At 44.0% G+C, this 11,547-nt stretch overlaps 2 protein-coding genes and 1 non-coding gene across 3 annotated transcripts; all 3 read left to right on the top strand.

The window, feature by feature from the left end:
* Positions 1-23: 23 nt before the first annotated feature.
* UPF3B (UPF3B regulator of nonsense mediated mRNA decay) lies at positions 24-8,212 on the top strand. The gene is made up of 10 exons (XM_065643147.1): positions 24-216; positions 339-445; positions 556-662; positions 2,628-2,726; positions 3,070-3,180; positions 3,885-3,928; positions 4,434-4,622; positions 5,118-5,269; positions 5,971-6,283; positions 7,134-8,212. The coding sequence occupies exons 1-10, from the start codon at positions 49-51 to the stop codon at positions 7,278-7,280; spliced, it is 1,437 nt and encodes a 478-aa protein (XP_065499219.1). The 5' UTR covers positions 24-48; the 3' UTR covers positions 7,281-8,212.
* Positions 8,213-8,285: 73 nt separating this feature from the next.
* On the top strand, positions 8,286-10,610 carry RPL39 (ribosomal protein L39). The gene is made up of 3 exons (XM_065643148.1): positions 8,286-8,379; positions 8,641-8,744; positions 10,278-10,610. The coding sequence occupies exons 1-3, from the start codon at positions 8,377-8,379 to the stop codon at positions 10,324-10,326; spliced, it is 156 nt and encodes a 51-aa protein (XP_065499220.1). The 5' UTR covers positions 8,286-8,376; the 3' UTR covers positions 10,327-10,610.
* On the top strand, positions 9,676-9,807 carry LOC135993703 (small nucleolar RNA SNORA69). Its single transcript, XR_010606902.1, has one exon. It is a non-coding gene; the product is annotated as a small nucleolar RNA SNORA69 (small nucleolar RNA).
* Positions 10,611-11,547: the final 937 nt, after the last annotated feature.

Raw genomic sequence — 11,547 nt, 5'->3', positions numbered from 1 at the left:
GGCGGCCAATGGGCGGGCGGGGCCGTGCGGCGCTGCCCCGCGGCCGGGATGAAGGAGGACAAGGAGAACGCCAGGCCCAAGGAGCGGCGCGGGGCCGCCGCCGGGCCGGGGGCTCTGCTGGGGGCGGGCACCGCCACGGGTACGGATGGCAGGGCCGGCGGCGCCGAGCTCGACCGCCTCGAGCGGCCCAAGGACAAGAAGGAGACGCTCAGCAAGGTGGGGCCTGCGCGCTGCTCGGGGTGGGGCCCCCCCCGCCCGCGGTAACGGGGCCTCGCGCCGCGGCCCTCAGGGCGGGGCCGCCGGGGGGACAGCGACACTGACCGTGCCGCCCGCCGCAGGTGGTGATCCGCCGGCTGCCGCCCAGCTTGACGAAGGAGCAGCTGGAGGAGCACCTGCAGCCCCTGCCCGAGCACGACTACTTCGAGTTCTTCGCCAACGACTCCAGGTACGGCCGCCGGCGCCGCCCGGGCGGTTCCCCCAGAGCTGCCGCCGGCGGCAGGGCCCGGGAGGCACCGCCACCTTGTCATCCGCGCTCTCGGTCTTGTGTTTCTGCAGCTTGTACCCGCACATGTTCTCCAGAGCCTACATCAACTTCAAAAACCAGGAAGACATAGTCCTCTTCAGGGACCGCTTTGACGGCTATGTTTTTGTCGATCACAAAGGTGAGTGAGCGCAGCCCGGCTGTGTGGTTGTGTCTGTCCTGCTGTGTGCACGCTGTGCTGGTTGAATTTTAGAGGGACAGGTATGAGAAACATGCCACTTCTGATTTCATAGAGTCATTTCAGTTGGAAGAGGCCCTCAGAATCGTCAAGTGCAACCAGAACCTAACTCTGGCACTAACCCATGTCCCTAAGAACCTCGTCTAAACGCCTTTTAAACCCCTCCAGGGATGGTGACTCCACCACTGCCCTGGGCAGCCTGTTCCAATGCCTGACAGCCCTTTCCATGAAGAATTTTTTCCCAGTATCCAATCTGAACCTCTCCTGGCGCAACTTGAGGCCATTTCCTCTTGTCCTATCACTTGCTACTGGGGAGAAGAGACCAACCCCCTCCACGCTACAACCTCCTTTCAGGTAGTTGCAGACAGCAATAAGATCCTCCTCAGCCTCCTTTTCTCCAGGCTAAACAGCCCCAGTTGCCTCAACTGTTCCTCACCAGACTTGTGCTCCAGGCCCCTCACCAGCTTCACTGCCCTTCTCTGAACTCTCTCTAGTATCTCAATTTCCTTTGTCTTAATGCCTTAACCAAATGTTATGCAGGCTTTCAAAGAACAAAGAAAATTTCTTATGCTTTGTGGAAACTAGTCTAAATTGATTTTGTACATTATGTGTAAAACCTAGTTAAGTGTACATGGTACTGATATCAATATAAAACCAGTCGCTGTGTTACTGAGGTTAATACTTGCATTGTCATAGTTCAGTAGGAAGTCTGAAAAGTGAAAGTGGGTGGGTAGTGTCGCTGTCCCACCTCAATGAAGCTGAGGTTACCAATGTCACCCTCTACTACTCCCCTCACTTGTTCTGTACAGTGTGACTTACGTTATGGTCAGTTTTTAATTCTGATTGTTAGTTGTTCCAGTTTACAACTGAGTCATCTTGATTCAGTAAAAGGAATAGCTTCTTGCTTGCAGTCTGAGCTGTGAAAATGACTGCTCTCTGAAGACATTAATCTGCAGGAAACAAATGTTTTGTCTAATTCATTGGTTAAACGTCCAAGTATTTAGTTGCTGCTTATCTTTTTTTCTAAATGCGTGTTAGGAATTCAGTATATCTCATGTTTTTAAATGTTACAATTTGGAACTGCTTACATTGGGTAGCACTAAAAGTTGTTAGTCTTTCATTGATAGACCTTCAATTTACATATTTAGCAAAAGCTTTAACAAGAGTCTGCATGTTGACTTCAGTAGACTAAGGATTTCACCTTGAACTTTGTTTCAAGTACTATATTTTACATTTCATCCAGCTGGGTGTTTTATGTGATACAAAGCTCTGTACACAAGATTATTCCTTATTTAGAAGGGTTACATGACAAAGTTCTCATAACACTTAGATCTTTTAAATAAGGTGGTTCACAGTGTGACAGCAGACAGTATTTGCAATAACAGCAATGTTAGATTTATACAGCCATAAATGTAACATTATTGTCATAAGATAAAACTGTAAGCCCTGCCTGTAATGCATTGTATTCTATTGTATTTTGCCAAAAATTGAGATATGCCTCAGTTGCATTAACTTAAAATATTCTGTTCTACTTGCACAATGAGTGCATAGTCTGTAGGATGAGGATGTTATGTGGTGTGGTGTAGCTGAGGTGACTGAACTGACAGTTGTGGGCAGTCTTAAATCCAGTATTTCCTTCCTGTTGTGAGTCTGTGAATTTACTATTTTGTTAATGTAGTAAGAGTGTTCAGTTCATGAATTCTGCTGTCTGTAAAATGTTGTTTTATTAAGTGGCTTTCAAAATACAGTAGTTCTTTTCTGCTGTCCAAGTAGTCTCTTCTGATATTGTGTGTTTTTTGTGAGGCTTGTCTTCCTGCTTTAGACACGGACAATATACTCTATTTTATATCCATTTCATCTCTTTTTTTTTTTTTTTTTTAAATGTATTTTTCCCTCTCTTCTTGACAGGTCAGGAATATGCTGCCATAGTTGAGTTTGCACCTTTCCAAAAAGCTGCAAAAAAGAAGAGTAAGAAAAAGGATGCCAAAACTGGAACTATTGAAGATGGTATAACAGCTGGCTAGTTTCTTCTGCATGTGTAGACTTGAAAGTCCTAGCAGTAATTTGAATATAATGTTTTTACTGTGACACTGTAGTTTATCAAGAGAATGTTTGCCTAATTTTATGTGAAGCTTGTTAGCACTGCTCTGTCCGCTGCAAATTTATTAAAGAGTGTTATCCCAGACAAACATAATGCAGCAGCAGCTCATTTGAGAGCTGCCAATGTATGAAAAGGTGACATAGGAACAATACAACTCCTGCAAATCTAACCCAGATTTCCAGCAGTGTGCAATGCAAATTCTTTCGATACTACAATATCTCTTCCCCTCCCCTTTTTCTCTGCCTGTAGATCCAGAGTACAAGAAGTTTTTGGAAAGTTACAGTGCAGATGATGAAAAATTAACCTCCACTCCTGAAACTTTGCTGGAGGAAATAGAGGCAAGAAACAAAGAGCTAATAGGTATGAAAATCTATGTACTATAGTTACATTTCTTTGTGCTCTAGTAAAATGTATGTGGTGTAATTTGAAGCTGTGATTTCTCAACCTTGAAGAGGCTGAATTCTTTTGTGTGCTTGGTATTTGTTAAACCTTTAGGCTAATGTTATTAATTGTATTTTATTTTGCTCCCATGCGCAAATTCTTCTGTAGGTTTAAGTTTTATGTCATAAAGTGCCTTCCTGGTTTAAGCTGCTAGTCAGATGTTTGTTAGCCAGACTAGGCAGTGGAGTGGCTGCATTTAGTGAGATGCAGTGATGTTTAATGCGAAATGCTTAAAGCAGTGATGTGCCATGCAGGCACAAATTAAGAGATATTGTGGTTGGGTAAAATACCATAAAAATGACCAGAAGACTATTTTTAATGATGTTGCAGGTATCTCTTTTGAAGTGAGAGAATCTGAGAAAGACCTAATGTAGACTGAATATTCCTTCACAGATATGTGTACTGGATATCATATTAGTGTCCTAAAGAAGTTTACAGAATCCTGATAGTTGCTGCTGTTCAGGGATAGGATTGGAATCCTTGTTTCACTGCTGTATTGCTCTGTGTGAGAGGAGATAGGATGGATAATCCATAAGGCTTTTTCATTTCATGTACGCTTTTGTTGTCAGTATTGCAGTATTGGATAAGGCAAATTATTTACATTTGTTTTATATATTCTCTAGCTAAAAAGACTACTCCTTTATTGAACTTCTTGAAAAATAAACAGGTAAGACTTATCTCCAGAGTCTTCTTGTCGCTTGCAAGTACAATTTGCTCATTTAAAGCATGGACATGTATATTGTAGTGTGTACATTGGCATGTTTCTGTCTTTCCTTTTGAAGAATAAGCTTTTGACCCCACTCCCTTGTTAACATTTGGATCAGATATTTTAAACTACTAAAACGCTGGCCTTTGTAGGAATAGTGGTGCTTCACGTGCATTCTGATTACAGCTAAACGTCTCTTGTGGCACTGCCAAACCAGACTTCCTTTTAATACTTCCTTTTTTAATGCGGTTATGGCCAAGGTCCTTGTAGATGATCTTTCTCCTAGCACATAATCTCATTTTAACATTTAGCGATGGAGAAAATCACAGATGGGGCAGATTTAATTAATATTAGAATGATAAAGGCTGAGGCTAGTGTTGTGTTTGGGTTTAAGACAGTATTGTTAGGCTTAAAGGGATATTTACTAGTGTAGAAATACGCTTTCTCTTTGCTTTTACACACACAGAGATTGAGAGAAGAAAAAAGAGAGGAGAGGAGAAGGAGAGAATTGGAAAGAAAAAGACAAAGAGAAGAAGAAAGAAGAAAATGGAAAGAGGAGGAGAGAAGGAAGAGAAAAGAAGCAGAAAAACTGAAGAAAGTAGACAGATGCCCAGAAAAAGAAAGAGACAGATCAAAAGAAGAACCAAAGATTAAGGTCTAGAACAGTTCTTTATTATAAACTGTTACAATCCCTTTCCCCTATTATTTGTATATCAGTCTCTCAAAATGTGCTTTGAGAATTGTGTGGAGAATCACATGAGTTTGGTGTTAGTAGATTACCACTCTTTTGTAATATTAAATATTAGGCATTGTAAAGGTTTACATGCTGTAATGCTTCATAGTAGTATTTAAAGCTTTTGTCATGTGACTGTTGTACATGCTGTGGTAAACAGAATTGTGAATTCACTATGGTATGGAGACTATTCTTAAGCTTTCTAAAATGGCCTGTTTTAGGAGAAAAATCTTAGTCTGCTCTGTGGATGATGCTTACTCATACACTCCAGCTTTTAGAAATACTGCAATTTGCAGTAACATTACTTTAATGTTCATTTCTTACTGGACTATGGTTCCTTTGATGCAGTTTCGGTGTTGTGCCAGACAATATGTGTTAGAGTGAGCTTTTTAGTTGAGACTTCTGTTTTCTTTGTAGCTACTTAAGAAGCCTGAAAAAGATGAAAAAGACTTGGAGAAAAAAGAAAAATCCAAGAAACTGGAAAAAGAGACTCTGAGGGAGGAAAAAAATGCGAGTAGTGCATCTGCCAAACGATCTGATGGGGAGACAAAAGAAGAGAAGGCAAAAAAGTATTCTAGTACTTGCTATAAATATATATGTGTCTATCTAACTTGTTTCCTGATCATACTGAGGCTTAGGCTGCTCTGCCATGACCCCGTTTTGAAATTCCTTTCAAATTATTTTTCTGTTATAAGGCATGGGATGTGTTCTCAGTGGCAGTGCAATGTCCCAGTGATAACAGAATTCTGTATGAATTACCTGAGAATTCTTCACTAGCAGACAAATTTTAATATTTTTGTGACTTGCTGCAGGAGATCTGCAGAAGAAGCCTGGGTGTAGGTGACCTGCAGCAGGCTGTGAGCACAGTCCTTGCAATGAGGGAATTCTATCCATGGCAAGAGGAGCGGTGTACTTCAGTTAGTAGTCCCTTTAAGTCTAGTAGAAGGTCAAAGTGAGAAGTGTCATTCTCAACAGCTCCATGATCTGTTCAAGGTTCAATTCTGCCATGTGAGAAATAGAGATGAGACAGAGAAATGTGGATGTTTTCCAAAGCCAGAGGAGACTCAGCCAGCTATGTGAGTGGAAGGCCAGGAAACACTAGCAGTCCGTGTCATCTCTGGTTATCGTGCATGACTCAGGTTATTACAGCTTCCCTAAAGCCTACCAGGGTGTCATCTCCTTATTGCAAATTTACACCAGTATTACATTAATCTCCCAGCCCTGTTTGATGAATCTTTTGAGCTTAATTTTCAGTTTTGTTTTCATACAGATCAGAAGATGAGTGTGTAAAGGACTACAGGGACCGAGATAGAGATTTTGAAAGAGACAGAGAATATGAGAGAGCACAGAGGGAGAAACTGAGACGCCAAGAAGAGGAGCGTCGGAGGCAGAAAGAGCGCTTTGAGAAAGAGAAGGTTTTTAGAAGAAAAGAGGAAGAGGTGAAAAAGGAGAGAGACTTACTCAGAGAAAAGGGAAAGAAAAGTGATCTTACAGACTTTACCAGCAGCACGGACAAATCTGAGAAAGTAACCAAAGACGATAAAAAAGAGGATACAATTAAGAGGGATCGTATCAGAAACAAGGTGCTGGATTTCTTTAAATTCATGTGTTGATTCGTAAGGACCAGATTGTGGCTTTTAGGATAAAAGCACTTTAAGGGAAGAACTATGTGGTTTATCTGTTGAAACTTCTCCCTGTTCTGGTAACAAACTCTGCTGCCATTGCTAGGAAGTTTGCTTATCTGTCCACTAAACTTTGCAGAACTGTTTGCAATATTTCTTGTTACTATGTAAGAATTAAGCCAAGATACCATGGGCTAAACTGTAAAGGCACTGATCTCTTTTTAATTGCTGACTTGTGCCATAGTTCGTATCTTTAAGGTGCCGGCAGAGCATTGGTAATTTACCTGTACCTCTGCTGATGTTATATGTGCCTGAAAATACATCTTAAAGTGAGAGTGACTGAAGAGTTTCCTCTGAAACAGGGACAAAACTGCTACATGCAGAATATGGCAGATCTCCTATAGACTCAAGAAATATCTTCAGTTTAGTTTTATATACTCTGCAAATCTACTTTTGCAGCCTCAGCATGCAAGTTTTCCATATCACTTGAGGCATTATTGGGTACAAATGAAACTCAAGGTTTTGCAGAAGCTGTAGAAGTTGGCCTCTGTTCTGCGAGAGGGTGAGCTGAACTCGTCAAAGCAGGAAACTCTGTACAAGTAACTTCAGCTATGTGCAGTGTTCTTTGTGGTTTGAACAGAGATGTTGCCTTACAACAGAGGCAACCTTGATTTGAGACAGTTGAAGTTACATTGCCAACATGGTAGAATAATTGAGAAGTTTGTATTTAGGCCATTTCTAGTATCACTGCCGTAATAACCATGAGAGCATGGGGCTGTGAAAGAGTCTAAACAGTTTTGGTTTATTTCAGGATCGTCCAGCAATGCAGCTGTACCAGCCAGGAGCCCGAAGCCGAAGCAGATTGTGTCAGTATGAAGACAGTGCTGCAAAGCCCACAGATCAGGGAGCGGATAAGAAACAAGACAGTGAGACCAGTACCACGAAGGAAGAGGAGTGACTAGCATGCAAGCCTTAGCATTCTGACTGTCTGTGCAGCCAAAGAGCATGTACTACGCAATCCAGAAGTGCCTTCGAAATGAAGAAGGAACAAAGGAAGAAAAGGGGCATGGTGCTGTTGGATGTTTCTGGTTAAAGAAGCTCAGTTGTAGATTCAGAATTTGAAATGTGTTATTGTATTTTCAGTTATTTGAATTTATTTTTCCTGGCATCTAACTACAACAGAGAAGAGAATCTTTGCGAAGTAGGACTTTATGGCCTTAAGTATGATAATAAATGAGTCATGCAGTCAGGAGGAGATGACACCTGGATCTAAAGCCAGAGCTTTACTGCACAGCGATCAGAGCCAGCGTTTGTGCTTCAGCAGAGCGAGCTTGGAGGTGCCCGGAGTGAACACAGGTGTTGCAGTGTTGTGTGGTGCTCCTACCTGAGGCAGTGGTAGCTAAATTCTGTCAGCCTAGCACTGAGACAGGTCCGCAGGCTGGGCTTGTTGAGGTACCAGTGAACAGGAGCCCTCTGGCATGTGGAGAGAACATCTGGCATGGCAGTAATCACACATCTGGCATGGCAATATCAGTGTTAGGGAGGGAGAGACCTTCCTCTCCTGTGGTTCTGGAGTGTATGAATAAGCTGGCTTAACATTGGAGTACTTCTTGACAAATTCTTATGTAAAGTCTACGTACACTGAAATGCTTATTTTTCAATCAAATGTAGCTGGTTTGAGCACCCTGTTCTTTTCCAGCATTCTCCTTTCTTTAGAGTCTGAAACATTTCCAACCTCCTCTCCTCCCGGTACTGCTTCATCTTCCCTCGTAACCTGAAGTATTGTTTTACAGCCCAGAAAGAGACTTCACCAGTAGCAGCTCCTCCCAAGCTAGCGAACTTTAGCCATAGTGATTTTGTACGAAAACCAATAAACTCGCAGAAACTCGAGTGCTGCCGCCGTCCCTCACTCGCTGCGCCGGGCGGGCCCGCCGGGCCGCCAGGGGGTGCTGTGGCCGTGAAGCCTGCGCTGCCCCCGCCTCTCTCGCCGCTTCCCCCGCCCTTTCCTCCTCTTCCGCCGCCGCCATCGCCGGGACGCCGGGCAGCTGCGGGCCATGGTGAGACGATCGGCCGCCATCCGCCGCCGCGCCGCGAGCTCTCTCCCCGTCGCGGGCTGGCTTGGCCTTCCCGGCAGCGGGGCCGCGCGGGGGGGCGGAGCGGGAGGGCCCCCGGGTGCAACTTCCCCGTCCCCGGTTGGCCGAGGCCCTGCGGCCCGCCGGCCGCCTCACCGCGCGGGGCGGTGCCTGGCGGTGCGGGGCCTCCGGGCCCGGCAGAGCTGCTCCCGGCCGGGGGCCACTAACGGCTGCTCTCTCTTCCAGTCGTCTCACAAGACGTTCAAGATCAAACGCTTCCTCGCCAAGAAGCAGAAGCAGAACCGGCCCATCCCGCAGTGGATTCGCATGAAAACGGGCAATAAGATCAGGTAATTAGCGCAGACACGGCTGCCGGGCAGGCTCGGCCCGTTGGGGTTTCTTGAGGCAGCGTGGGGCTTCTGCGCCCTTCAGCAGGAGTTCAGTTCATTCCAGTGCTCTGCAAGTACCCACAGGTGTTGGTGATGGCGTGTTGAAAATGAAAGCGTGAACTGTACCTGGAGATCATTTATTCCAGAACTTGCATGCTGGTAACCGCCGTGCCTCTGACGTTCCCTTTCCCCTCTCTCATAGCTGTTCCTCTGGGATCCCGCATTCTTGAAGGAACAGTAGCTTACTGAGCATGGGTGTTGTGAGACACAGAAGATTGTGTGTAAAGGACCAGACCTGTGTGGGAGATAAATTTGATAGTATGAGATGCTTAGCACGTGACTGCAGAATTAGATTGCAACAGTTCCTTTTTGTTTGCCTATAGCATTTGTTTTCAAGTATCATATTTAGGAAAATGCAATAAGAGTACTGTAGAATACTAGCTGGATGTGAGGCATGCAGAAGGTGATGCATATGTTAGCCCTCTGGTTTAGAAGCTTCGACCAGTACAGTTTGCTTATTCACTGTGCTAGCTGTGCAGCTAGCTCTTTATCTCACTTGCTTGCTTGTCTAGACTTCTTCAGAGAATGGGATTCTTTCTCCCAGATTGTTTTTTGTCCAAAGCAGTGAGGAGAGTGACAGCAGCAGTGGCTGGCTCAGGCACCGGGGCAGCACAGAATTGCCAGGTTCTGTTCCTGTGACTTCTGACTTTTTTCTTTCCAGGAAAAATCAGCCCCAGGCTGTATTCTTGTTTTCCAGATACCAAGTTACAAAGGGGTTCTGTTTTAGCTAAATTGCAGTACTTTGGAATACTCGTTCATGGGACAAAATAATGAATTTTTGTCCTGTGGCGCTTCAGTACCTCAGTCATCAGCTTTATCCAAACTGTGTGCCAAAGCAGGCTGCAATTACAGTGCTTCATTCCGTGGGAGTACTGCCATTTTCCTGCTGAGAGCGACTCTGTTAACACCGTGTTTGGTTTCACCTATGTGGTGGTGAAATTGCTGGTTCTTAACATGTACAAGTACATACTCATAAATGAATATACTTTCCTAGGAGAGAGCCTTTTCCATGCACCGCATACTTTCTTATTTTGAACGAAAATGATACTTCTTGTGTTAGACTATGAACTACATTCAAGAAGTAGTTTTCATTACCATTGGGCAGTCAATACAAGATCGCGGGTCTCGTCTCCAAAAGAGGAGGTAAGATATTCACACGCCAGTGTTGATGCGTCTCTGCAGGCATCTCTATCTCTCTGAGGTTTAGATTCTCTTGCAGTAACGTGCTAGTTGGTTAGTGAATGAAGAAAGTAAACAGAGGTAGAAATTTAATAAAAATAAATACACAGCTGATGATTGTTGTCAGCCTGGCAGTGTAGCCCGCAAGAAAGATTTCCGTTTTTAACTGTTGAGCTAATTCAGGGCCATTTCAGTCTACCTGGATCCTCAAATGTGTTGTGTGCACTTTGCTAATTTACACTGCTTTTGTCTTAGGTACAACTCCAAAAGGAGACACTGGAGAAGGACCAAACTGGGCTTGTAAGAGAGACTGTCTCCTGGGAACTCTAATGTCACTCGTCTTTCTGCGTCAGATGGATACACCCCCTCTGTGATTCGGCAACCCCCAAGTGATTCCTTCCATAATGCTGGGCTGCAGTCCCCCGTGTCTGTTTCTATAAGCCAGTCTGGGTTATTGATGTAAACTGGGAAAGCCTTGAAACAATTTGCATCTGAAACATGAAGACTGTGTTCTATTAGTGTTTGTTCCTTCAGGCATCAGCATGAGTATTGGCAGTGAACAGGTTTGCTAATAAATATGGACGTGAATGGCTTGGCTGAAATTATTTCATATATATATATATATATATATATATATATGGTAGGAGATTAACAGAATTAAAACTAACATTTCTGTGAATATGATCTCAGTGTGAGAAACCTTGTCAGCTCTTTTCAGATAGAGTAGGCTGTGTCTTTTCACTTACTGTAAACCTCTAAGAGCAAAGCGTACCAATTTTTAAAAGAAGAGGAGTAAAAATGAACTGATTTTAGAGAAGTTAATTTGAAAAAATCTTTTACTAGACAAACTGAAATAGTTAAAAAACTTTCAGAGGCAGGTTTGGAAAAGGCAGACTTCACTGTATTGTCCACAGACTACTGTGGCTGCAGTAGCTCTGTTTGGAGTGTCAGCCTCTTTCTACTTGACCCCAGGGAAGAGTCTGGATCACATTTCTGGTAGATTTATGAAATGTTACTAAGAAACGTAAGCAGCATTGTCAGAATTTGCTAAAGACATGTTTGTGTAGCTGCTGGGTGCGTTTTGTGGGGCTGGAAAGCAAAGCACACAGAATGCTCCTCTCAGGTAAGATGGCTTCCCGTTTGCGGCGTGCTGTGGTAGGTGGGGAGGACCTAGACTAAGAAAACCCTTTGCTAAACCAACTCAATCTCCAGTTAATCCCCACTCTTGCATTATGCTTACACAAGGGATGTGTGTATGTTCCCTATGGCTGGCTTCTGTCACAGCTGCAGATTCTCGACTCCACCATTCTCCCACATCACCCTTGTGAACATCCAGGGTAGACCACATGGTAAAGTGCAGCTGGCATTTGGTCAGCCAAGTAACCTTTATTTTTTTTGTTAATGGAAGAGCATGTCTGAGCTGGAAGTGCGGAAGAGTGCAAATAATGGCATTATGGTACTAGGCAAAAACTGAAACAATACATACCCAGAAGTACTATAAAAATACCTATCCAGGGAGCGAGAA

Source organism: Caloenas nicobarica, chromosome 12, assembly GCF_036013445.1.
Source record: "Caloenas nicobarica isolate bCalNic1 chromosome 12, bCalNic1.hap1, whole genome shotgun sequence".
Lineage (NCBI taxonomy): Eukaryota > Metazoa > Chordata > Aves > Columbiformes > Columbidae > Caloenas > Caloenas nicobarica.
The sequence above is the reverse complement of the archived record's forward strand: the minus strand, read 5'-3'. Positions and strand labels throughout refer to the sequence as shown.